Here is a 23,597-nt window from a genome sequence, read left to right as displayed (position 1 = left end):
TGTGAGCTAGTGTCTCTTCTAATCTCTGCCTCTCTTTGGAGGTTAAATGTCTGGATCTATTGTCTCTCAGGACTAATGTGACGTATAATAGGACACACTTCTTTTGTTGCTGCAGTGAAAGGAAGGAGTGTGGGAAACCAGAGGAAACTCACTCACAGACGCAGAGGGACAATAGATCCTGACCTCCGCCCCGAGGACAGATTAAAGAGACGAGATTAAAGGAAACACTGATGTTTCCAATGGGACATTTTTGAGATGTTTCAAATAATATATCGATTTTTTCCAAGATAGAATCACCTTGAGCATTTTTATAGACAGTTTTTTATAGACATTACGTAAAGCTATAATTGAGCAGAAAACATTGGAAGAATGGAATTTAAGCAACCTGTAAAAGTGACTATAGAATTATAATGATATACAATACTTAGGATTATAAAAACCTTTCAACTGCATGAAGTTATTACGAGTTTAAAATATAGACGACTATATATGAATGATTTCAGGATCACATATTATGATATTCTCCATGAAAACATAGAAGACAAAAAAAGAAAAAAGACAGATTGGTGTTGTAATGAAAGAATATGACTACAAGTATGATACATTGAACTCTATAAGCCTACGTATTGGTTCTATTGATCAATTTAGAAAACATCTGCCCGACAAACTTTTACTAAATGATTTAATTATACTTCATATCATGATTAATTGTATTACGAAATTAAGTTTTGAAAGTTTTTTTCTCTGTAGAAAGAATTGTATGTTTTCAACATGTTAGAATAGAAGCTTGAACATTCCTCTGTTGAATGAGGTGAAACCTTAATGTCATCAAACATCTTAGTGCAACAACACTGAGTTTGACTAAAGTCTCAATGAACTGTAGATTAATGACACAGTCTCTCCACAGGCGACATGTGATCTGATCTGTGAGGATTTAAATTCACTGTAAAGAGTTTTTTTCATGGAAGTGAAATAAATTCATAAAAACACATGTAATCGTCTCTTGTTCTTCATCATAAACAAGAGAAATATAACAAGATGATGAGGAAACATAATTTTCATTTGACAGTTTGTTTATTCAACAAGTCACAATGAGAGTATGACAGCGCCAACTAGAGGTGACGATGCGTCACAACAACAACTTGTAGATTTCTACAAGACACAGTGAACTCAGAGAGAGTGAGGGAACAAGTGTCTTTATAAAAGACAAACAGTGGACAGCATGTGAGGACACAGTGCTCACTGTACTTTCACACCATTTTTCCACATGGAAAATAAGTTTGTTGTTAATCAACAAAGGTAAAAACAATAAAAACACAAATGACTTTACAACAAATCACATTGTTCTTACTGATCAGGAACTTCAATTAGTTTTCAGAAGTAATAACAAATGGTCACAAGAAACTGTGACATAAAGTTTAAACTTTTACAGTAAAAGAATAAACATATTGATCTTTAAACAGATCAGTTTTCAACAATCACATAAAGTGATGGAGATTTCAATACGACAAAATATCCAAATCAGGACAATGAAGATTATGATCAACATGATCAAAACTATTCAAGAGGAAACATTGTTACTATTGAATTCATATAATGAACACATGATGCACAATGGAGAACAAATGTATCACAAGGAAACTGTGATAAAACAAAACCTTCACACAAGAAAGAATATTGATCTTACAACAGATCAGTTGTGACTAATCACACAGATTAAAGTAAAGTCCAATTAGAACATGTCCATAAAAAGGACAAATATCTTCTCATGACAATGATCAATACTGATCAATAGTTAACAAATGTTATCATATGGTGATATAACACAAATACATGAAGTATAGTGAGGTACAATAATAACTGCTGATGCAGTCAGATGTGATTCATGCAACATGCATGACAAGATGTTCTCGTTCATAAAGAAAATGAAATAAACGTTTGGATCTTAAAACAGATAATTTTTGACTGAACAGAGAAATTCAAAGTTAAAATCCTGATGAAAACACGTCCACAAAAACAGGTAACAAACCATGTGATGATACATCACTGACACAGTGAGGTGTGATAATAATTGCTGATGCAATCAGATGTGATTCATGCAACATGCATGACAAGATGTTTTCTTTCTTCACTTGAAAGATATTGTTGCTTCTTTTCCTCAGGAAACGTCCAACACACAAATACATGTTTCTGTTCATACAGAAGAACAAGTCCTTACATTTCATGGAATTCACTTCCAGTCGTCTCTGACCACTGAGCTCGTCGCAGTTTGTCTGCTGGTAACTCCAGTGTGTAGGAGTCTACCACGGCCTCCAGGGGGCGCTGCTGACTGGACTCTTGTCTTTGGAGATGCTGCTGTGGACTGTGGAGCTCAGAGGAGAGAAGTCAGCCTCTCTCAGCTTCTCCTCAGAGGAAGACTGCAGCTTGTGGACGTGCTTCATCAGTCTTCTCTGCTGCTGGTTCTGCTGCAGCAGCTGTGTCATGAAGCAAACGGTCATCTCCAGGATGTCTGCTTTCTCCAGCTTGGAGTCTGGCTGCTGGTTGAGGAACTCTGGACCCAGGAGAGACTTGAGCTGCTCGATGCTGCTGTTGATTCTCTCTCTGCGTAACTTCTCCACCAGAGGCTTTCTGAGCTGCAGGGACAAGAACAAAGTTAGTCATCAAGCATTCTGGAGTCAAGAGTCAGCATGAACAAACACAAGCTCTGGTGGAAGAAGAGCACGTCTCCTTGAATCTTCAATTTACCTTGTGGCTCCGAGTCAGATGCTCCTGAGAGTTGGTCATTGCTGCAGTGATTGTAGGAGCCATGTGTGGATCTCTGTGCTGTAGAGGTCTGTGTAGAGACAATCTGATCTCTGCTGCCTTCATCCCTCCTATTTATAGTCCCACATCTCCATATCAATGTGTGGGTCTGGGGCTGGCTGCAGGTTCCCACAGTCTCAGCCAATCAGAGAGCTCAGGGAGACAATAGTGCTGAAATGTGCTAATGCCTCAGGGACAATAGTTAGATCTCAGGGGAACAGGTGCAGGACTGGGGGGGGGGGAATCTGGGAAAGTGGTGACCCTGTAGAGAGCAGATCTGCTGCCTGATGCTGATCAAAGACTTTGACTGAGCACACGCTCGTCAGCACACGTGAAGAAGAAAAGCTTCATGTTGTGTTGCATGAGTTACACATGAAGTGAAAATATATAGTTAATACAATAATAAATACTGATTTCGTTGTTTTAAACTTCTACTGAGACCAATGTCCAAAAACATATATTTTGAAATGAGCATTTCATTTGATATTAATATTATAGACCATGTTTGTATTGTTTTAAAATGTTTTATTTCCTCAAAATGCAGCATTCATCAAAAAGTGTGTTATAAAATTTGATAAAACAGTGTGATGTCTATTTATGTGGTTAAAAATAAACTCAGGATTATAATGGTGCTGCAATCCAGATGCAGCAGAGTCTTTTGACACGTGCTTCGCCCTGTGTGTGTCTAAGTGTGTGTGTGTAAGTGTGTGTGTGTTTGTGTGTGTGTGTCTAGGTGTATGTGTGTGTGTGTGTGTGTGAGAGAGTGTGTGAGTAACAAGCTCAGCTCACTTTCCCACACCGACTCCCTGAGCTTTGGTCAATGAACAACAAAGAGACGTGTGTGACAGATGCTGCTGTGTGTTGTCATGGAAACACTGCCTGAGCCATCTGGAGGGAAACGATCCCATTGGCTGATTCTGAACATTTGTAAACTCTGAAATAACAGAAAAACTGAACTTTGGTAAAGTTTCAACAAAGTGTCTTTAACGTCACATGTTTTTACTTTTAATCCTTGTCATATAAACTTCAGTCATAACCACGTGTGATTGTTGATCATGGATCTGATCAGCTCCATACATGTTAGTGTGTGTGTGTGTGTGTGTGTGTGTGTAGGGGGGGCGTTCCTGGGGGGGTGCTTGTGTGATGAAGTGTGCCAAACCCCTGTGGAGGATTTCTCTGCTGCAGCTGGAGTGGACGTCATTCCCACTCAGCTCTGAGCTCCACAGTTTTCCCGCTCTCTGTCCGTCAGCAGGAAACACACACGAGCCTCAACACAAGTAACGTGTGTGAGGTTTGTGTCTCAGGCAGCGAGTGGACAGACGTGTCCTGTCCTCAGACTGTTACACATGGAGACACGGGGCAGGAGCAAAGAGTCTGAATCAACTGTTATTAACTCATTCATTCATGTTGTAAAATGCAAAAGTAAGATTTTTATTGTGTTTTAATTTCACCAGATTCTTATTTATATGCAGGGGCGGCTCCTAGCATAGGCGAAGTAGGCGGTTGCCTAGGGCGCAAAATGCAGAGAGGGCGGCACAAGGGACTGATTTATCATGACGTGACACATGCAATATAAACCAATACATTCACATCACAACATCATCTTCTAAACCCGGGGACGCACCGGAGATAGAAGCGCCACGAAAGCTGTCCGCCTCCTTTCCGCGCCCATGTTAAATAATCGGGCTGTTCGCACCGGCAGCGTCGTGGCGGGAAGCTGCGGGAAGCGCCTCGGCCGCTCGCGATCTGCAGCGATGGTTTCGGGGTCTGTTCTATTTCGCTCGCCGCGAGCAAATCGGGCCGGAAAACACCCTGAAAATGTATATATTTTAAACGATATAAGTGATATATTAAATACATGATTGAATACACATACATATACATACAATATAGTTTAGCGAAAAAGTGACGTGACCGAGACAAGCGTCTTGACATGCATAAAGCATGAGTCATAACGCAGAGGATCCGGTAATTTTTCAAAATAAAACGGTCTTATTTTGAAAAACTAGCGGATATTAGATAAAAAACAGAAAACATGTAAAATGTTTATTTTTTCTGTGCGGCCCGGTACCAAATGACCCACAAATGGGCCTGTTGCCCTGTTGATTACAATAAATAGGTCTAAAAAATATGTTTATTGTGTTTGACTGTTCCGTACTGTTCATATTCATTAGATTTAAAAAGCAGACATAAAAGTTACTTTCCCTAGTAACTAATTACTTTTGATATACAGTAACTGGTGAGGTGATTCCATTACTTTTAAAAGAAGTGACTAGTAACTGTAACTAATTACTAATTTTCAGTAAATTGCCAAACACTGCTTAATCCACACATTTGTCAGTTGTGTCTAAACAGACAGAAACACACAAGCATATACTCTCTTGTGTGTGTGTGTGGGGGGAGAACAATATAGAGGTAGAATCACCCCGATTGCGGACATCATTGATGTTTATTTTTGTCGACATGACATGATATGCTGTCAGTTCAGCTGATTTCAGACTTTTTATATTTTTATTATATATTTTTATTATTTTTTATAGCTTAGAATTTTGTCTGCCTGTGTGTGCATCTGTATACAGTCCAAAAGTTCTTGGGGATGCATGACAATTTGCGTGTGTATGTTGGGGGGGGCGCCATTCTGAAATCTCGCCAAGGGCGCCAACATTGGCAGGGCCGGCCCTGTTTATATGTATGGTCATTAATATGCTGAAAGTATAATGATACAACTAATGAATTATATTTATAAAGCACCTTTCAAACTCAGTAACAAGATGCTTAATAAGTTAAAAATGAAGAATTTAGGGCAACAATAGGAAACATTTTAAAAGTTGTTTGAAAATCACACAGAATTAGAGCATGAATAAAAGAATAAAATGTCACAGATGAGAAAAGAGTCAAAACAAAACAGAAATTAAACCAATTAAAATAGTTTAAATAATATCAGAGCTTTATTGAAAGTGAATAAATACAAATAACAAGTTCTTGGAGAACAAACTTCTGAAATATGATATTAATAGAGATTAAAAATAGGAGGAGTTTGACAGATGCATTTTCACAAATGAAGCCTCTAGTGAACTTTTTCCTTCTCACTGGACTTTGACTCATGTTTGTCTCATGACGTAATGATCCTGTGTTGTGTTGTGTTTGTTTCTCTTCATCTGTTTGGTATTTGGTTCTAATGTTGTGTTTATGATGGTTTTATATAAAATTAGTCCATGTAAAACTTTTCTCTGTCCTTTTACACTCAAACTGGTTTGAAACCAGTTAAATATTCAGATACAGAGTGTCTTTAATGTATTTGTGTTGATGTCAGAGGTCAGAGGTCAGGATCTATGCTCCCTCAGGCTCTGTGAGGGAGTTTCCTCTGGTTTCCCACACTCTGTCTTTTCACTGCTTTCACTGACACAACAATACAAGTGTGTCCTGTTGTACGTCACGTTACAGACAATGTGTGTTCTCTTTAAAGCCTTGATTCAAACCTTCCACATTAAAACACTGTTTTCACTGCAGTAAAATTTTGATTTGAAATGTACATGTTCTCCTTTGGTTTGATGATTTCACTCAGTGCAGATAAAGAGTCTAAACTTCATCAAACATCTTAATGCAACAACACTGAGTTTGACTAAAGTCTCAATAAACTGTAGATTAAAGACACAGTCTCTCCTCAGGCGACATGTGATCTGATCTGTGAGAATTTAAATTCACTGTAAAGATCTTTTTCATGGAAGTGAAATAAATTCATGAAAACACATGTGATCGTCTCTTGTTCTTCATCATAAACATGAGAAATATAACAAGATGACGAGGAAACAACATTTTCATCTGACAGTTTGTTTATTCAACAAGTCACAATGAGAGTATGACAGCGCCAACTAGAGGTGACGATGCGTCACAACAACAACTTGTAGATTTCTACAAGACAAGGTGAACTCAGAGAGAGTGAGGGAACAAGTGACTTTATAAAAGACAAACAGTGGACAGCATGTGAGGACACAGTGCTCACTGTACTTTCACAGCATTTTTCCACATGGAAAAGAAGTTTGTCGTTAATCAACAAAGGTAAAAACAGTAAAAACACAAATGACTTTACAACAAATCACATTGTTCTTACTGATCAGGAACTTCAATTAGTTTTCAGAATCAAAAACAAATGGTCACAAGAAACTGTGACATAAAGTTTAAACTTTTACAGTAAAACAATAAACATATTGATCTTTAAACAGATCAGTTTTCAACAATCACATAAAGTGATGGAGATTCCAATACGACAAAATATCCAATTCAGGACAATGATGATTATGATCAACATGATCAAAACTATTCATGAGGAAACATTGTTACTATTGAATTCATATTATGAACACATGACGCACAATGGAGAACAAATGTATCACAAGGAAACTGTGATAAAACAAAACCTTCACAAAAGAAAGAATATTGATCTCACAACAGATCAGTTGTGACTAATCACACAGATTCAAGTAAAGTCCAATTAGAACATGTCCATAAAAAGGACAAATATCTTCTCATGACAATGATCAATACTGATCAATAGTTAACAAATGTTATCATATGATGATATAACACAAATACATGAAGTATAGTGAGGTACAATAATAACTGCTGATGCAGTCAGATGTGATTCATGCAACATGCATGACAAGATGTTCTCGTTCATAAAGAAAATGAAATAAAAGTTTGAATCTTAAAACAAATCATTTTTGACTGAACAGAGAAATTCAAAGTTAAAATCCTGATGAAAACAAGTCCACAAAAAGGACATTTAGATGTTTTCACAGCAAAGATCAATATTAATCAACAGGTAACAAACCATGTGATGATACATCACTGACAGAGTGAGGTGTGATAATAATTGCTGATGCAATCAGATGTGATTCATGCAACATGCATGACAAGATGTTTTCTTTCTTCACTTGAAAGATATTGTTGCTTCTTTTCCTCAGGAAACGTCCAACACACAAATACATGTTTCTGTTCATACAGAAGAACAAGTCCTTACATTTCATGGAATTCACTTCCAGTCGTCTCTGACCACTGAGCTCGTCCCAGTTTGTCTGCTGGTAACTCCAGTGTGTAGGAGTCTACCACGGCCTCCAGGGGGCGCTGCTGACTGGACTCTTGTCTTTGGAGATGCTGCTGTGGACTGTGGAGCTCAGAGGAGAGAAGTCAGCCTCTCTCAGCTTCTCCTCAGAGGAAGACTGCAGCTTGTGGACGTGCTTCATCAGTCTTCTCTGCTGCTGGTTCTGCTGCAGCAGCTGTGTCATGAAGCAAACGGTCATCTCCAGGATGTCTGCTTTCTCCAGCTTGGAGTCTGGCTGCTGGTTGAGGAACTCTGGACCCAGGAGAGACTTGAGCTGCTCGATGCTGCTGTTGATTCTCTCTCTGCGTAACTTCTCCACCAGAGGCTTTCTGAGCTGCAGAGACAAGAACAAAGTTAGTCATCAAGTCATTCTGGAGTCAAGAGTCAGCATGAACAAACACAAGCTCTCGTGGAAGAAGAGCATGTCTCCTTGAATCTTCAATTTACCTTGTGGCTCCGAGTCAGATGCTCCTGAGAGTTGGTCATTGCTGCAGTGATTGTAGGAGCCATGTGTGGATCTCTGTGCTGTAGAGGTCTGTGTAGAGACAATCTGATCTCTGCTGCCTTCATCCCTCCTATTTATAGTCCCACATCTCCATATCAATGTGTGGGTCTGGGGCTGGCTGCAGGTTCCCACAGTCTCAGCCAATCAGAGAGCTCGGGGAGACAATAATGCTGAATGGTGCTAATGCCTCAGGGACAATAGTTAGATCTCAGGGGAACAGGTGGAGGACTGGGGGGGTGATGGAGAGAGACTCACAGAGCTCTGTGTGGATCTGGGAAAGTGGTGACCCTGTAGAGAGCAGATCTGCTGCCTGATGCTGATCAATGACTTTGACTGAGCACACGCTCGTCAGCACACGTGTCAAACCAGAGACATCAGTAGAAGGAGATGAAGGTGAAGTGAAAAATCTCTACGGTGAAGTTTAACACAAACACTGAACTCTGTTTCTGCAAGTTTACAAATCCTCATCAAACTATTTCAAATACAAAAAGCTCTATACAGAGTTGCAGTGAATTGCTTTCTTGAATTTCATTGTAAACTTTTATATCCATCTTTATTTTCTTTTAAAATATAAAACATTACTTCTTTATCTCACTAGAGATCAACATCAGATATCATTATTTATTTTTTCATTAATGATTGAATAAATTAAGTTGTCCTTGAGTCCAGATGCAGCAGCTGTGTGGTCTTGTGTCTGCTGGTGTGAGTAGAAAGTTTCTCTCAGTTTCCCACACTCAGGGTTTGAATGATGTGGTCAGTGAACGACAAAAGCTCTTTGAAAGCAGCTTTAGTGACAGAACGTGGGCGTGTGCTGCGATGGAGACACTGACCTGACGTCAGCCCACCGGCCATCTGGAGGGAAACAACCTCATTGGATCCCTCTGAGCTCTGATGGTTTTTAAATATAAACTTAAATTACATGAAGCATCAGGAGCTAATTGGCAACTATTTCATCTGAAACTATAAAATATGTTATTCAGTCAAAACAGAGAGTTTGTATTCACGACTTGATTTAAGATTCAGAGCAGATCTGCTGCCTGAACCTTTTTATTGATGTACGATTTAACTTTAAATATAGAAAGTTCAACTTCTACCACTTTTATTCTGCCTAAATAAAGAATTTTGATTATTAATTTTGAATTTTTCCCTTTGTTTCCCTAAACAAATTCCTGTATTGATCAGTTTATTTGAATACGTGTGTAATGTCCACACTGTATTTACATGGTGTAACCAGGAGGATCCTGCAGCTGTCCAGATGTGTCCTCTGACTTCAGGGTGAGTAGAACGTGTCTCTCAGGTTCCCACTGACTCAATGAACCACAGACACACTTTGAATGGAGCTTTGTGGCTGATCCTGGACGTGTGTTGTCGTAGAAACAGAGCCCAGCGTCAGCGACCATCTGGAGGGAAAGAACCTCATTGGCTGTCTCTGACAGTTTCTACAGTTCAAACACACAAATGATCATAAAGATTACCTCAATTAATCCGTCAGATTGTTTAATCCATTTATAATCTGTGTGAGACATGTTGATGGTCCACTCATAAGTGTGTGGTGGAGTCAGAAGCCGGATCCAACAGTGGTCTCTCTACACGAGGGAGGGGGGGTGAGGCAGCTGTTTCCTGAAGTGTGCCAACTCCCTCTGGAGAAGAGCGGACTGCTGCTGGAGTCAAGGAGGATCATCAGCTCTTCTCTCCAGAGCTTTCCCACACTCCTTTTCTCTACAGTGACAGTCTGCTTATACAATTAATCATAATATGAAGTAATTGAATCAAGAGTTTAATTTCTACATATTGTTCTTTTATTTTGACAAGGTCTTGTTTTCACCATAAACTGTATATATAGGTTTTCACTGAACATTTATCATAATGATGTGATCCTGAAATATTAGTGCAATAAAACAAATTAGATATTGTACATTTCAATTTCGAAATAAAGTCTAATTATTTACTTGACATAAAAGACATAATTATAAGTAAAAGTACAGATTATAGAACTACTGAAGGGGATTTTTTAATGTTAGCAAAAAATACTTAGTTTAAAAGACGAATATAGTGAGAAGGATTTTGTGAGCCAGTGTCTCTTCTTATCTCTGCCTCTCTTCGGAGGTTAAATGTCTGGATCTATTGTCCCTCAGGACTAATGTGATGTATAACAGGACACACTTCTTTTGTTGCTGCAGTGAAAGGAAGGAGTGTGGGAAACCAGAGGAAACTCACTCACAGACGCAGAGGGACAATAGATCCTGACCTCCGCCCCGAGGACAGATTAAAGAGACGAGATTAAAGGAAACACTGATGTTTCAAATGGGACATTTTTGAGATGTTTCAAATAATATATCAATTTTTTCCAAGATAAAATCTCCTTCAGTCATTTTATAGGCAGTTTTTTCATAGACATTACACAAATCTATAACTGAGCAGAAAACATTGGAAGAATGGAATTTAAGCAACATGTAAAAGTGACTCTATAGAATTTAAGTGATACAATACTTGGTTTGTTTCATTTCTCTAACATCTCACATCTAACATCTGCACAACAAACTTTGACTAATTGATTTAATTAAATTTCATATCATGATTAATTATATTAGGAAATTGAGTCTTGAAAGTTTTTTTCTCTGTAAAAAGAATCATAACTTTTCAACATGTTAGAATAGAAGCTTGAACATTCCTCTGTTGAATGAGGTGAAACCTTAATGTATGTGAATGCAGACTGTGGGAAAGCTCTGGAGAGAAGAGCTGATGATCCTCCTTGACTCCAGCAGCAGTCGACCCTTCTCCAGAGGGAGTTGGCACACTTCAGGAAACAGCTGCCTCACCCCCCCTCCCTCGTGTAGAGAGACCACTGTTGGATCCGGCTGCCGACTCTCCACCACACACTTATGAGTGGACCATCAACATGTCTCACACAGATTAAAAGTGGATTAAATAATCTGACAGATTAATTGAATTAATCTTCATGATCATTTGTGTGTTTGAACTGTAGAAACTGTCAGAGACAGCCAATGAGGGTCTTTCCCTCCAGATGGTCGCTGACGCTGGGCTCTGTTTCTACGACAACACACGTCCAGGATCAGCCACAAAGCTCCATTCAAAGTGTGTCTGTGGTTCATTGAGTCAGTGGGAACCTGAGAGACACGTTCTACTCACCCTGAAGTCAGAGGACACATCTGGACAGCTGCAGGATCCTCCTGGTTACACCATGTAAATACAGTGTGGACATTACACACGTACACAAATAAATTGATCAATACAGGAATTTGTTTAGGGAAACAAAGGAAAAAATTCAATTCTTTATTTAAGCAGAATAAAAGTGGATTAAGATGAACTTTCTATATTTAAAGTTACATCGTTCATCAATAAAAAGGTTCACGCAGCAGATCTGCTCTGAATCTTAAATCAAGTCATGAATACAAACACTCTGTATTGACTAAATAACATCTTTTACAGTTACAGATTAAATAGTTGCCAATTGGCTCCTGATGCTTCATGTAATTTTAGTTTACATCTGAAAAAACCCTCAGATCTCAGAGGGATCCAATGAGGTTGTTTCCCTCCAGATGGCCGGTGGGCTGACGTCAGGTCAGTGTCTCCATCGCAGCACACGCCCACGTTCTGTCACTAAAGCTGCTTTCAAAGACCTTTTGTCGTTCACTGACCACATCATTCAAACCCTGAGTGTGGGAAACTGAGAGAAACTTTCTACTCACACCAGCAGACACAAGACCACACAGCTGCTGCATCTGGACACAAGGACAACTTTTTAACTAATAAACAAAAAACAACACAGAGTGGTCTCAAATTAAATATAATACACTGATTGGTTACATGATTCACTTTAGTTAAAGTACTGGTAGTTTATAAATATACGATAACTTTTGTTATCTTTTGATTGATATTTATAATTGTGACAATATGTTGAGATGTCCTTTATAATGGAAACAGTTATTATCTGGACACCAGGGAGACTAAATTTAATCAATTAATAACAAATCTGTGATACCTGATGTTCATCTCCTGTGCCTTGCAGAAGGGATGAAATATGTTTTCTTCTTCAATAAAATGAAAAAAAATTATAAATCGTATTCTTGTAATATAGATTATACAGGAATTGTAAACTTGGACAGAGTTTAGAGTTTGTGTTAAACTTCACCGTAGAGATTTTGCACTTCACCTTCATCTCCTTCTACTGATGAAGAGTCTCTGGTTTGACACGTGTGCTGACGAGCGTGTGCTCAGTCAAAGTCTTTGATCAGCATCAGGCAGCAGATCTGCTCTCTACAGGGTCACCACTTTCCCAGATTCCCCCCCAGTCCTGCACCTGTTCCCCTGAGATCTAACTATTGTCCCTGAGGCATTAGCACCATTCAGCACTATTGTCTCCACGAGTTCTCTGATTGGCTGAGACTGTGGGAACCTGCAGCCAGCCCCAGACCCACTTTGTTCTTGTCTCTGCAGCTCAGAAAGCCTCTGGTGGAGAAGTTACGCAGAGAGAGAATCAACAGCAGCATCGAGCAGCTCAAGTCTCTCCTGGGTCCAGAGTTCCTCAACCAGCAGCCAGACTCCAAGCTGGAGAAAGCAGACATTCTGGAGATGACCGTTTGCTTCATGACACAGCTGCTGCAGCAGAACCAGCAGCAGAGAAGACTGATGAAGCACGTCCACAAGCTGCAGTCTTCCTCTGAGGAGAAGCTGAGAGAGGCTGACTTCTCTCCTCTGAGCTCCACAGTCCACAGCAGCATCACCAAAGACAAGAGTCCAGTCAGCAGCGCCCCCTGGAGGCCGTGGTAGACTCCTACACACTGGAGTTACCAGCAGACAAACTGCGACGAGCTCAGTGGTCAGAGACGACTGGAAGTGAATTCCATGAAATGTAAGGACTTGTTCTTCTGTATGAACAGAAACATGTATTTGTGTGTTGGACGTTTCCTGAGGAAAACAAGCAACAATATCTTTCAAGTGAAGAAAGAAAACATCTTGTCATGCATGTTGCATGAATCACATCTGATTGCATCAGCAATTATTATCACACCTCACTGTGTCAGTGATGTATCATCACATGGTTTGTTACCTGTTGATTAATATTGATCTTTTCTGTGAAAACATCTAAATGTCCTTTTTGTGGACGTGTTTTCATCAGGATTTTAACTTTGAGTTTCTCTGTTCAGTCAAAAATGATCTGTTTTAAGATCCAAATGTTTATTTCATTTTCTTTATGAAAGAGAACATCTTGTCATGCATGTTGCATGAATCACATCTGACTGCATCAGCAGTTATTATTGTACCTCACTATACTTCATGTATTTGTGTTAAATCATCATATGATAACATTTGTTAACTATTGATCAATATTGATCATTGTCATGAGAAGATATTTGTCCTTTTTATGGACATTTTCTAATTGGACTTTACTTTAATCTGTGTGATTAGTCACAACTGATCTGTTGTAAGATCAATATTCTTTCTTTTGTGAAGGTTTTGTTTTATCACAGTTTCTTTGTGATACATTTGTTCTCCATTGTGCATCATGTGTTCATAATATGAATTCAATAGTAACAATGTTTCATCTTGAATAGTTTGATCATGTTGATCATAATCTTCATTGTCCTGAATTGGATATTTTGTCGTATTGAAATCTCCATCACTTTATGTGATTGTTGAAAACTGATCTGTTTAAAGATCAATATGTTTATTCGTTTACTGTAAAAGTTTAAACTTGATGTCACATTTTCTTGTGACCATTTGCTTTTGATTCTGAAAACTAATTGAAGTTCCTGATCAGTAAGAACAATGTGATTTGTTGTAAAGTCATTTCTGTTTTTACTGTTTTTACCTTTGTTGATTGTCAACAAACTTATTTTCCATGTGGAAAAATGGTGTGAAAGTACAGTGAGCACTGTGTCCTCACATGCTGTCCACTGTTTGTCTTTTATAAAGACACTTGTTCCCTCGCTCTCTCTGAGTTCACTGTGTCTTGTAGAAATCTACAAGTTGTTGTTGTGACGCATCGTCACCTCTAGTTGGCGCTGTCATACTCTCATTGTGACTTGTTGAATAAACAAACTGTCAAATGAAAATTATGTTTCCTCGTCATCTTGTTATAATTCTCTTGTTTATGATGAAGAACAAGAGACGATCACATGTGTTTCCATGAATTTATTTCACTTCCATGAAAAAGATCTTTACAGTGAATTTAAATCCTCACAGATCAGATCACATGTCGCCTGTGGAGAGACTGTGTCTTTAATCTACAGTTTATTGAGACTTTAGTCAAACTCAGTGTTGTTGCATTAAGATGTTTGATGACATGAAGGTTTCACCTCATTCAACAGAGGAATGTTCAAGCTTCTATTCTAACATGTTGAAAACATACAATTCTTTCTACAGAGAAAAAAACTTTCAAGACTTAATTTCGTAATACAATTAATCATAATATGAAGTATAATTAAATCAATAAGTAAAAGTTTGTAGTGCAGATGTTTTCTAAATTGATCAATAGAACCAATTCGTAGGCTTATAGAGTTCAATGTATCATACTTGTAGTCATATTCTTTCATTACAACACCAATCTATCTTTTTTCTTTTTTTGTCTTCTATGTTTTCATGGAGAATATCATACTATGTGATCCTGAAATCATTCATATATAGTCGTCTATATTTTAAACTCGTAATAACTTCATGCAGTTGAAAGGTTTTTATAATCCTAAGTATTGTATATCATTTAAATTATAGAGTCACTTTTACAGGTTGCTTAAATTCCATTCTTCCAATGTTTTCTGCTCAATTATAGCTTTACGTAATGTCTATAAAAAACTGCCTTTAAAAATGCTCAAGGTGATTCTATCTTGGAAAATCGATATATTATTTGAAACATCTCAAAAATGTCCCATTGGAAACATCAGTGTTTCCTTTAATCTCTTATCTTTAATCTGTCCTCGGGGCGGAGGTCAGGATCTATTGTCCCACTGCGTCTGTGAGTGAGTTTCCTCTGGTTTCCCACACTCCTTCCTTTCACTGCAGCAACAAAAGAAGTGTGTCCTATTATACGTCACATTAGTCCTGAGGGACAATAGATCCAGATTTAACCTCCGAAGAGAGGCAGAGATTAGAAGAGACACTGGCTCACAAAATCCTTCTCACTATATTCGTCTTTTAAACTAAGTATTTTTTCCCAACATGATAAAATCCCCTTCAGTAGTTCTATAATCTGTACTTTTACTTATAATGATGTCTTTTATGTCAAGTAAATAATTAGACTTTATTTCGAAATTGAAATGTACAATATCTAATTTGTTTTATTGCACTAATATTTCAGGATCACATCATTATGATAAATGTTCAGTAAAAACCTATATATACAGTTTATGGTGAAAACAAGACCTTGTCAAAATAAAAGAACAATATGTAGAAATTAAACTGTTGATTCAATTACTTCATATTATGATTAATTGTATAAGCAGACTGTCACTGTAGAGAAAAGGAGTGTGGGAAGCTCTGGAGAGAAGAGCTGATGATCCTCCTTGACTCCAGCAGCAGTCCACTCTTCTCCAGAGGGAGTTGGCACACTTCAGGAAACAGCTGCCTCACCCCCCCTCCCTCTTGCAGAGAGACCACTGTTGGATCCGGCTGCTGACTCCACCACACACTTATGAGTGGACCATCAACATGTCTCACACAGATTAAAAGTGGATGAAATAATCTGTCAGATTAATTTAGTTGAATCTTTATGATAATTTGTGTGTTTGAACTGTACAAACTGTCAGAGACAGCCAATGAGGGTCTTTCCCTCCAGATGGTCGCTGACGCTGGGCTCTGTTTCTACGACAACACACGTCCAGGATCAGCCACAAAGCTCCATTCAAAGTGTGTCTGTGGTTCATTGAGTCAGTGGGAACCTGAGAGACACGTTCTACTCACCCTGAAGTCAGAGGACACATCTGGACAGCTGCAGGATCCTCCTGGTTACACCATGTAAATACAGTGTGGACATTACACACGTACACAAATAAATTGATCAATACAGGAATTTGTTTAGGGAAACAAAGGGAAAAATTCAAAATTAATAATCAAAATTCTTTATTTAGGCAGAATAAAAGTGTTAGAAGTTGAACTTTCTATATTTAAAGTTAAATCGTACATCAATAAAAAGGTTCAGGCAGCAGATCTGCTCTGAATCTTAAATCAAGTCGTGAATACAAACACTCTGTCTTGATTAAATAACATCTTTTACAGTTACAGATGAAATAGTTGCCCATTAGCTCCTGATGCTTCATGTAATTTTAGTTTACATTTAAAAACCATCAGAGCTCAGAGGGATCCAATGAGGTTGTTTCCCTCCAGATGGCCGGTGGGCTGACGTCAGGTCAGTGTCTCCATCGCAGCACACGCCCACGTTCTGTCACTAAAGCTGCTTTCAAAGAGCTTTTGTCGTTCACTGACCACATCATTCAAACCCTGAGTGTGGGAAACTGAGAGAAACTTTCTACTCACACCAGCAGACACAAGACCACACAGCTGCTGCATCTGGACTCAAGGACAACTTCATACATTCAATCATTAAGGAAAAAAATAAATAATGATATTTGATGTTGATCTGTAGTGAGTTAAAGAAGTAATGTTTTATATTTTAAAAGAAAATAAATATATATATAAAAGTGAACTATGAGATTTAAGAAAGCAATTCACTGCAACTCTGTATACAGTTTTTTATAATTTTAAATAGTTTGTAGAGGATTTGTAAACTTGCACAAACAGAGTTCAGAGTTTGTGTTAAACTTCACCGTAGAGATTTTTCACTTCACCTTCATCTCCTTCTACTGATGAAGAGTCTCTGGTTTGACACGTGTGCTGACGAGCGTGTGCTCAGTCAAAGTCATTGATCAGCATCAGGCAGCAGATCTGCTCTCTACAGGGTCACCACTTTCCCAGATCCACACAGAGCTCTGTGAGTCTCTCTCCATCACCCCCCCAGTCCTCCACCTGTTCCCCTGAGATCTAACTATTGTCCCTGAGGCATTAGCACCATTCAGCATTATTGTCTCCCCGAGCTCTCTGATTGGCTGAGACTGTGGGAACCTGCAGCCAGCCCCAGACCCACACATTGATATGGAGATGTGGGACTATAAATAGGAGGGATGAAGGCAGCAGAGATCAGATTGTCTCTACACAGACCTCTACAGCACAGAGATCCACACATGGCTCCTACAATCACTGCAGCAATGACCAACTCTCAGGAGCATCTGACTCGGAGCCACAAGGTAAATTGAAGATTCAAGGAGACGTGCTCTTCTTCCACGAGAGCTTGTGTTTGTTCATGCTGACTCTTGACTCCAGAATGACTTGATGACTAACTTTGTTCTTGTCTCTGCAGCTCAGAAAGCCTCTGGTGGAGAAGTTACGCAGAGAGAGAATCAACAGCAGCATCGAGCAGCTCAAGTCTCTCCTGGGTCCAGAGTTCCTCAACCAGCAGCCAGACTCCAAGCTGGAGAAAGCAGACATCCTGGAGATGACCGTTTGCTTCATGACACAGCTGCTGCAGCAGAACCAGCAGCAGAGAAGACTGATGAAGCACGTCCACAAGCTGCAGTCTTCCTCTGAGGAGAAGCTGAGAGAGGCTGACTTCTCTCCTCTGAGCTCCACAGTCCACAGCAGCATCACCAAAGACAAGAGTCCAGTCAGCAGCGCCCCCTGGAGGCCGTGGTAGACTCCTACACACTGGAGTTACCAGCAGACAAACTGGGACGAGCTCAGTGGTCAGAGACGACTGGAAGTGAATTCCATGAAATGTAAGGACTTGTTCTTCTGTATGAACAGAAACATGTATTTGTGTGTTGGACGTTTCCTGAGGAAAAGAAGCAACAATATCTTTCAAGTGAAGAAAGAAAACATCTTGTCATGCATGTTGCATGAATCACATCTGATTGCATCAGCAGTTATTATCACACCTCACTGTGTCAGTGATGTATCATCACATGGTTTGTTACCTGTTGATTAATATTGATCTTTGCTGTGAAAACATCAAAATGTCTTTTTTGTGGACGTGTTTTCATCAGGATTTTAACTTTGAATTTCTCTGTTCAGTCAAAAATGATCTGTTTTAAGATCCAAACGTTTATTTCATTTTCTTTATGAACGAGAACATCTTGTCATGCATGTTGCATGAATCACATCTGACTGCATCAGCAGTTATTATTGTACTTCACTGTACTTCATGTACTTGTATTATATCATCATATGATTACATTTGTTAGCTGTTGATCAATATTGATCATTGTCATGAGAAGATATTTGTCCTTTTTATGGACATGTTCTTATTGGACTTTACTTTAATCTGTGTGATTAGACACATCTGATCTGTTGTAAGATCAATATTCTTTCTTTTGTGAAGGTTTTGTTTTATCACAGTTTCCTTGTGATACATTTGTTCTCCATTGTGCATCATGTGTTCATAATATGAATTCAATAGTAACAATGTTTCCTCTTGAATAGTTTTGATCATGTTGATCATAATCTTCATTGTCCTGATTTGGATATTTTGTCGTATTTGAATCTCCGTCTCTTTATGTGATTGTTGAAAACTGATCTGTTTAAAGATCAATATGTTTATTCTTTTACTGTAAAAGTTTAAACTTAATGTCACAGTTTCTTGTGACCATTTGTTTTTGATTCTGAAAACAAATTGAAGTTCCTGATCAGTAAGAACAATGTGATTTGTTGTAAAGTCATTTGTGTTTTTACTGTTTTTACCTTTGTTAATTAACAACAAACTTATTTTCCATGTGGAGAAATCCTGTGAAAGTACAGTGAGCACTGTGTCCTCACATGCTGTCTGTTTGTCTTTTATAAAGACACTTGTTCCCTCACTCTCTCTGAGTTCACTGTGTCTTGTAGAAATCTACAAGTTGTTGTTGTGACGCATCGTCACCTCTAGTTGGCGCTGTCATACTCTCATTGTGACTTGTTGAATAAACAAACTGTCAGATGAAAATGTTGTTTCCTCGTCATCTTGTTATATTTCTCTTGTTTATGATGAAGAACGAGAAGTGATCACATGTGTTTTCATGAATTTATTTTCCTTCCATGAAAAAGATCTTTACAGTGAATTTAAATCCTCACAGATCCGATCACATGTCGCCTGAGGAGAGACTGTGTCATTAATCTACAGTTTATTGAGACTTTAGTCAAACTCAGTGTTGTTGCATTAAGATGTTTGATGACATTAAGGTTTCACCTCAGTCAACAGAGGAATGTTCAAGCTTCTATTCTAACATGTTGAAAACATACGATTCTTTTTACAGAGAAAAAAACTTTCAAGACTTAATTTTGTAATACAATTAATCATGATATGAAGTATAATTAAATCATTTAGTAAAAGTTTGTCGTGCAGATGTTTTCTAAATCTATCAATAGAACCAATACGTAGGCTTATAGAGTTCAGTGTATTATACTTATAGTCATATTCTTTCATTACAACACAAATCTATCTTTTTTCTTGTTTTTCTTTATGTTTTCGTGGAGAATATCATAATATTTGATCCTGAAATCATTCGTATATAGTCGGCTATAATTTTAACATATAATAACTTCATGCAGTTGAAAGGTTTTTAAATCTTGACATGTTAGAGAAATCAAACAAACCAAGTATCGTATAATTTAAATTCTAAATAAAGTCACTTTTCTATGTTGCTTTAATTCCATTCTATCGATGTTTTCTGCTCAATTGTAACTTTTATGTAATGTCTATGAAAAAACTGTCTATAAAAATGCTCAAGGTGATTCTATCTTGGAAAAAATTGATATATTATTTGAAACATCTCAAAAATGTCCCATTGGAAACATCAGTGTTTCCTTTAATCTCTTCTCTTTAATCTGTCCTCGGGGCGGAGGTCAGGATCTATTGTCCCTCTGCGTCTGTGAGTGAGTTTCCTCTGGTTTCCCACACTCCTTCCTTTCACTGCAGCAACAAAAGAAGTGTGTCCTGTTATACGTCACATTAGTCCTGAGGGACAATAGATCCAGACATTTAACCTCCGAAGAGAGGCAGAGATTAGAAGAGACACTGGCTCACAAAATCCTTCTCAATATGTTTGTCCTTAAACTTAGTATTTTTTGCCAACATGATAAAATCCCCTTCAGTAGTTCTATAATCTGTACTTTTACTTATAATCATGTCTTTTATGTGAAGTAATAATTAGACTTCACTTCGAAATTGAAATGTACAATATCTAATTTGTTTTATTCCCCTAATATTTCAGGATCACATCATTATGTTAAATGTTCAGTGAAAACCTATATATACAGTTTATGGTGAAAACAAGACCTTGTCAAAATAAAAGAACAATATGTAGAAATTAAACTGTTGATTCAATTACTTCATATTATGATTAATTGTATAAGCAGACTGTCACTGTAGAGAACAGGAGTGTGGGAAAGCTCTGGAGAGAAGAGCTGATGATCCTCCTTGACTCCAGCAGCAGTCGGCTCTTATCCAGAGGGAGTTGGCACACTTCAGGAAACAGCTGCCTCACCCCCCCTCCCTCGTGTAGAGAGACCACTGTTGGATCCGGCTGCTGACTCCACCACACACTTATGAGTGGACCATCAACATGTTTCACACAGATTCAAACAGGATAAAATAATCTGACGGATTAATTGAGTTGAATCTTTATGATCATTTGTGTGTTTGAACTGTACAAACTGTCAGAGACAGCCAATGAGGTTCTTTCCCTCCAGATGGTCGCTGACGCTGGGCTCTGTTTCTACGACAACACACGTCCAGGATCAGCCACAAAGCTCCATTCAAAGTGTGTCTGTGGTTCATTGAGTCAGTGGGAACCTGAGAGACACGTTCTACTCACCCTGAAGTCAGAGGACACATCTGGACAGCTGCAGGATCCTCCTGGTTACACCATGTAAATACAGTGTGGACATTACACACGTACACAAATAAATTGATCAATACAGGAATTTGTTTAGGGAAACAAAGGGAAAAATTCAAAATTAATAATCAAAATTCTTTATTTAGGCAGAATAAAAGTGTTAGAAGTTGAACTTTCTATATTTAAAGTTAAATCGTACATCAATAAAAAGGTTCAGGCAGCAGATCTGCTCTGAATCTTAAATCAAGTCGTGAATACAAACACTCTGTCTTGATTAAATAACATCTTTTACAGTTACAGATGAAATAGTTGCCCATTAGCTCCTGATGCTTCATGTAATTTTAGTTTACATTTAAAAACCATCAGAGCTCAGAGGGATCCAATGAGGTTGTTTCCCTCCAGATGGCCGGTGGGCTGACGTCAGGTCAGTGTCTCCATCGCAGCACACGCCCACGTTCTGTCACTAAAGCTGCTTTCAAAGAGCTTTTGTCGTTCACTGACCACATCATTCAAACCCTGAGTGTGGGAAACTGAGAGAAACTTTCTACTCACACCAGCAGACACAAGACCACACAGCTGCTGCATCTGGACTCAAGGACAACTTCATACATTCAATCATTAAGGAAAAAAATAAATAATGATATTTGATGTTGATCTGTAGTGAGTTAAAGAAGTAATGTTTTATATTTTAAAAGAAAATAAATATATATATAAAAGTGAACTATGAGATTTAAGAAAGCAATTCACTGCAACTCTGTATACAGTTTTTTATAATTTTAAATAGTTTGTAGAGGATTTGTAAACTTGCACAAACAGAGTTCAGAGTTTGTGTTAAACTTCACCGTAGAGATTTTTCACTTCACCTTCATCTCCTTCTACTGATGAAGAGTCTCTGGTTTGACACGTGTGCTGACGAGCGTGTGCTCAGTCAAAGTCATTGATCAGCATCAGGCAGCAGATCTGCTCTCTACAGGGTCACCACTTTCCCAGATCCACACAGAGCTCTGTGAGTCTCTCTCCATCACCCCCCCAGTCCTCCACCTGTTCCCCTGAGATCTAACTATTGTCCCTGAGGCATTAGCACCATTCAGCATTATTGTCTCCCCGAGCTCTCTGATTGGCTGAGACTGTGGGAACCTGCAGCCAGCCCCAGACCCACACATTGATATGGAGATGTGGGACTATAAATAGGAGGGATGAAGGCAGCAGAGATCAGATTGTCTCTACACAGACCTCTACAGCACAGAGATCCACACATGGCTCCTACAATCACTGCAGCAATGACCAACTCTCAGGAGCATCTGACTCGGAGCCACAAGGTAAATTGAAGATTCAAGGAGACGTGCTCTTCTTCCACGAGAGCTTGTGTTTGTTCATGCTGACTCTTGACTCCAGAATGACTTGATGACTAACTTTGTTCTTGTCTCTGCAGCTCAGAAAGCCTCTGGTGGAGAAGTTACGCAGAGAGCGAATCAACAGCAGCATCGAGCAGCTCAAGTCTCTCCTGGGTCCAGAGTTCCTCAACCAGCAGCCAGACTCCAAGCTGGAGAAAGCAGACATCCTGGAGATGACCGTTTGCTTCATGACACAGCTGCTGCAGCAGAACCAGCAGCAGAGAAGACTGATGAAGCACGTCCACAAGCTGCAGTCTTCCTCTGAGGAGAAGCTGAGAGAGGCTGACTTCTCTCCTCTGAGCTCCACAGTCCACAGCAGCATATCCAAAGACAAGAGTCCAGTCAGCAGCGCCCCCTGGAGGCCGTGGTAGACTCCTACACACTGGAGTTACCAGCAGACAAACTGGGACGAGCTCAGTGGTCAGAGACGACTGGAAGTGAATTCCATGAAATGTAAGGACTTGTTCTTCTGTATGAACAGAAACATGTATTTGTGTGTTGGACGTTTCCTGAGGAAAAGAAGCAACAATATCTTTCAAGTGAAGAAAGAAAACATCTTGTCATGCATGTTGCATGAATCACATCTGATTGCATCAGCAATTATTATCACACCTCACTGTGTCAGTGATGTATCATCACATGGTTTGTTACCTGTTGATTAATATTGATCTTTGCTGTGAAAACATCTAAATGTCCTTTTTGTGGACGTGTTTTCATCAGGATTTTAACTTTGAATTTCTCTGTTCAGTCAAAAATGATCTGTTTTAAGATTCAAACTTTTATTTCATTTTCTTTATGAACGAGAACATCTTGTCATGCATGTTGCATGAATCACATCTGACTGCATCTGCAGTTATTATTGTACCTCACTATACTTCATGTATTTGTGTTATATCATCATATGATAACATTTGTTA

The 23,597-nt window shown here is 38.7% G+C and overlaps 5 protein-coding genes across 5 annotated transcripts; 3 read left to right on the top strand and 2 right to left on the bottom strand.

The window, feature by feature from the left end:
• Nucleotides 1-2,300: 2,300 nt before the first annotated feature.
• On the bottom strand, nucleotides 2,301-2,868 carry LOC133000633 (transcription factor HES-2-like). Its single transcript, XM_061070581.1, has 2 exons — nucleotides 2,746-2,868; nucleotides 2,301-2,633 (listed from the first exon to the last, which is right to left on the bottom strand). The coding sequence occupies exons 1-2, from the start codon at nucleotides 2,866-2,868 to the stop codon at nucleotides 2,301-2,303; spliced, it is 456 nt and encodes a 151-aa protein (XP_060926564.1).
• Nucleotides 2,869-7,904: 5,036 nt separating this feature from the next.
• On the bottom strand, nucleotides 7,905-8,473 carry LOC133000625 (transcription factor HES-2-like). The gene is made up of 2 exons (XM_061070572.1): nucleotides 8,351-8,473; nucleotides 7,905-8,237 (listed from the first exon to the last, which is right to left on the bottom strand). Exons 1-2 carry the CDS (start codon nucleotides 8,471-8,473, stop codon nucleotides 7,905-7,907), a joined length of 456 nt encoding a protein of 151 aa, XP_060926555.1.
• Nucleotides 8,474-9,663: 1,190 nt separating this feature from the next.
• On the top strand, nucleotides 9,664-13,199 carry LOC133000124 (transcription factor HES-2-like). The gene is made up of 3 exons (XM_061069999.1): nucleotides 9,664-9,683; nucleotides 10,484-10,514; nucleotides 12,867-13,199. The coding sequence occupies exons 1-3, from the start codon at nucleotides 9,664-9,666 to the stop codon at nucleotides 13,197-13,199; spliced, it is 384 nt and encodes a 127-aa protein (XP_060925982.1).
• A 4,343-nt stretch (nucleotides 13,200-17,542) lies between these two features.
• LOC133000636 (transcription factor HES-2-like) lies at nucleotides 17,543-18,111 on the top strand. The gene is made up of 2 exons (XM_061070584.1): nucleotides 17,543-17,665; nucleotides 17,779-18,111. Exons 1-2 carry the CDS (start codon nucleotides 17,543-17,545, stop codon nucleotides 18,109-18,111), a joined length of 456 nt encoding a protein of 151 aa, XP_060926567.1.
• Nucleotides 18,112-22,482: 4,371 nt separating this feature from the next.
• LOC133000634 (transcription factor HES-2-like) lies at nucleotides 22,483-23,051 on the top strand. The gene is made up of 2 exons (XM_061070582.1): nucleotides 22,483-22,605; nucleotides 22,719-23,051. The coding sequence occupies exons 1-2, from the start codon at nucleotides 22,483-22,485 to the stop codon at nucleotides 23,049-23,051; spliced, it is 456 nt and encodes a 151-aa protein (XP_060926565.1).
• The last annotated feature ends 546 nt before the right edge of the window (nucleotides 23,052-23,597 follow it).

This window comes from Limanda limanda, chromosome 4 (genome assembly GCF_963576545.1).
Source record: "Limanda limanda chromosome 4, fLimLim1.1, whole genome shotgun sequence".
Classification (NCBI taxonomy): domain Eukaryota; kingdom Metazoa; phylum Chordata; class Actinopteri; order Pleuronectiformes; family Pleuronectidae; genus Limanda; species Limanda limanda.
The sequence above is the reverse complement of the archived record's forward strand: the minus strand, read 5'-3'. Positions and strand labels throughout refer to the sequence as shown.

Coding starts and splice junctions, on each gene's coding strand:
- LOC133000633 (XM_061070581.1), bottom strand. CDS start 2,868: ATGAAGGCAGCAGAGATCAGATTGTCTCTACACAGACCTCTACAGCAC. Junction 2,634..2,745: donor ATCTGACTCGGAGCCACAAG/GTAAATTGAAGA, acceptor TTGTCCCTGCAG/CTCAGAAAGCCTCTGGTGGA.
- LOC133000625 (XM_061070572.1), bottom strand. CDS start 8,473: ATGAAGGCAGCAGAGATCAGATTGTCTCTACACAGACCTCTACAGCAC. Junction 8,238..8,350: donor ATCTGACTCGGAGCCACAAG/GTAAATTGAAGA, acceptor TTGTCTCTGCAG/CTCAGAAAGCCTCTGGTGGA.
- LOC133000124 (XM_061069999.1), top strand. CDS start 9,664: ATGTGTCCTCTGACTTCAGG. Junction 9,684..10,483: donor ATGTGTCCTCTGACTTCAGG/GTGAGTAGAACG, acceptor TTTGTGAGCCAG/TGTCTCTTCTTATCTCTGCC. Junction 10,515..12,866: donor ATCTCTGCCTCTCTTCGGAG/GTTAAATGTCTG, acceptor TTGTCTCTGCAG/CTCAGAAAGCCTCTGGTGGA.
- LOC133000636 (XM_061070584.1), top strand. CDS start 17,543: ATGAAGGCAGCAGAGATCAGATTGTCTCTACACAGACCTCTACAGCAC. Junction 17,666..17,778: donor ATCTGACTCGGAGCCACAAG/GTAAATTGAAGA, acceptor TTGTCTCTGCAG/CTCAGAAAGCCTCTGGTGGA.
- LOC133000634 (XM_061070582.1), top strand. CDS start 22,483: ATGAAGGCAGCAGAGATCAGATTGTCTCTACACAGACCTCTACAGCAC. Junction 22,606..22,718: donor ATCTGACTCGGAGCCACAAG/GTAAATTGAAGA, acceptor TTGTCTCTGCAG/CTCAGAAAGCCTCTGGTGGA.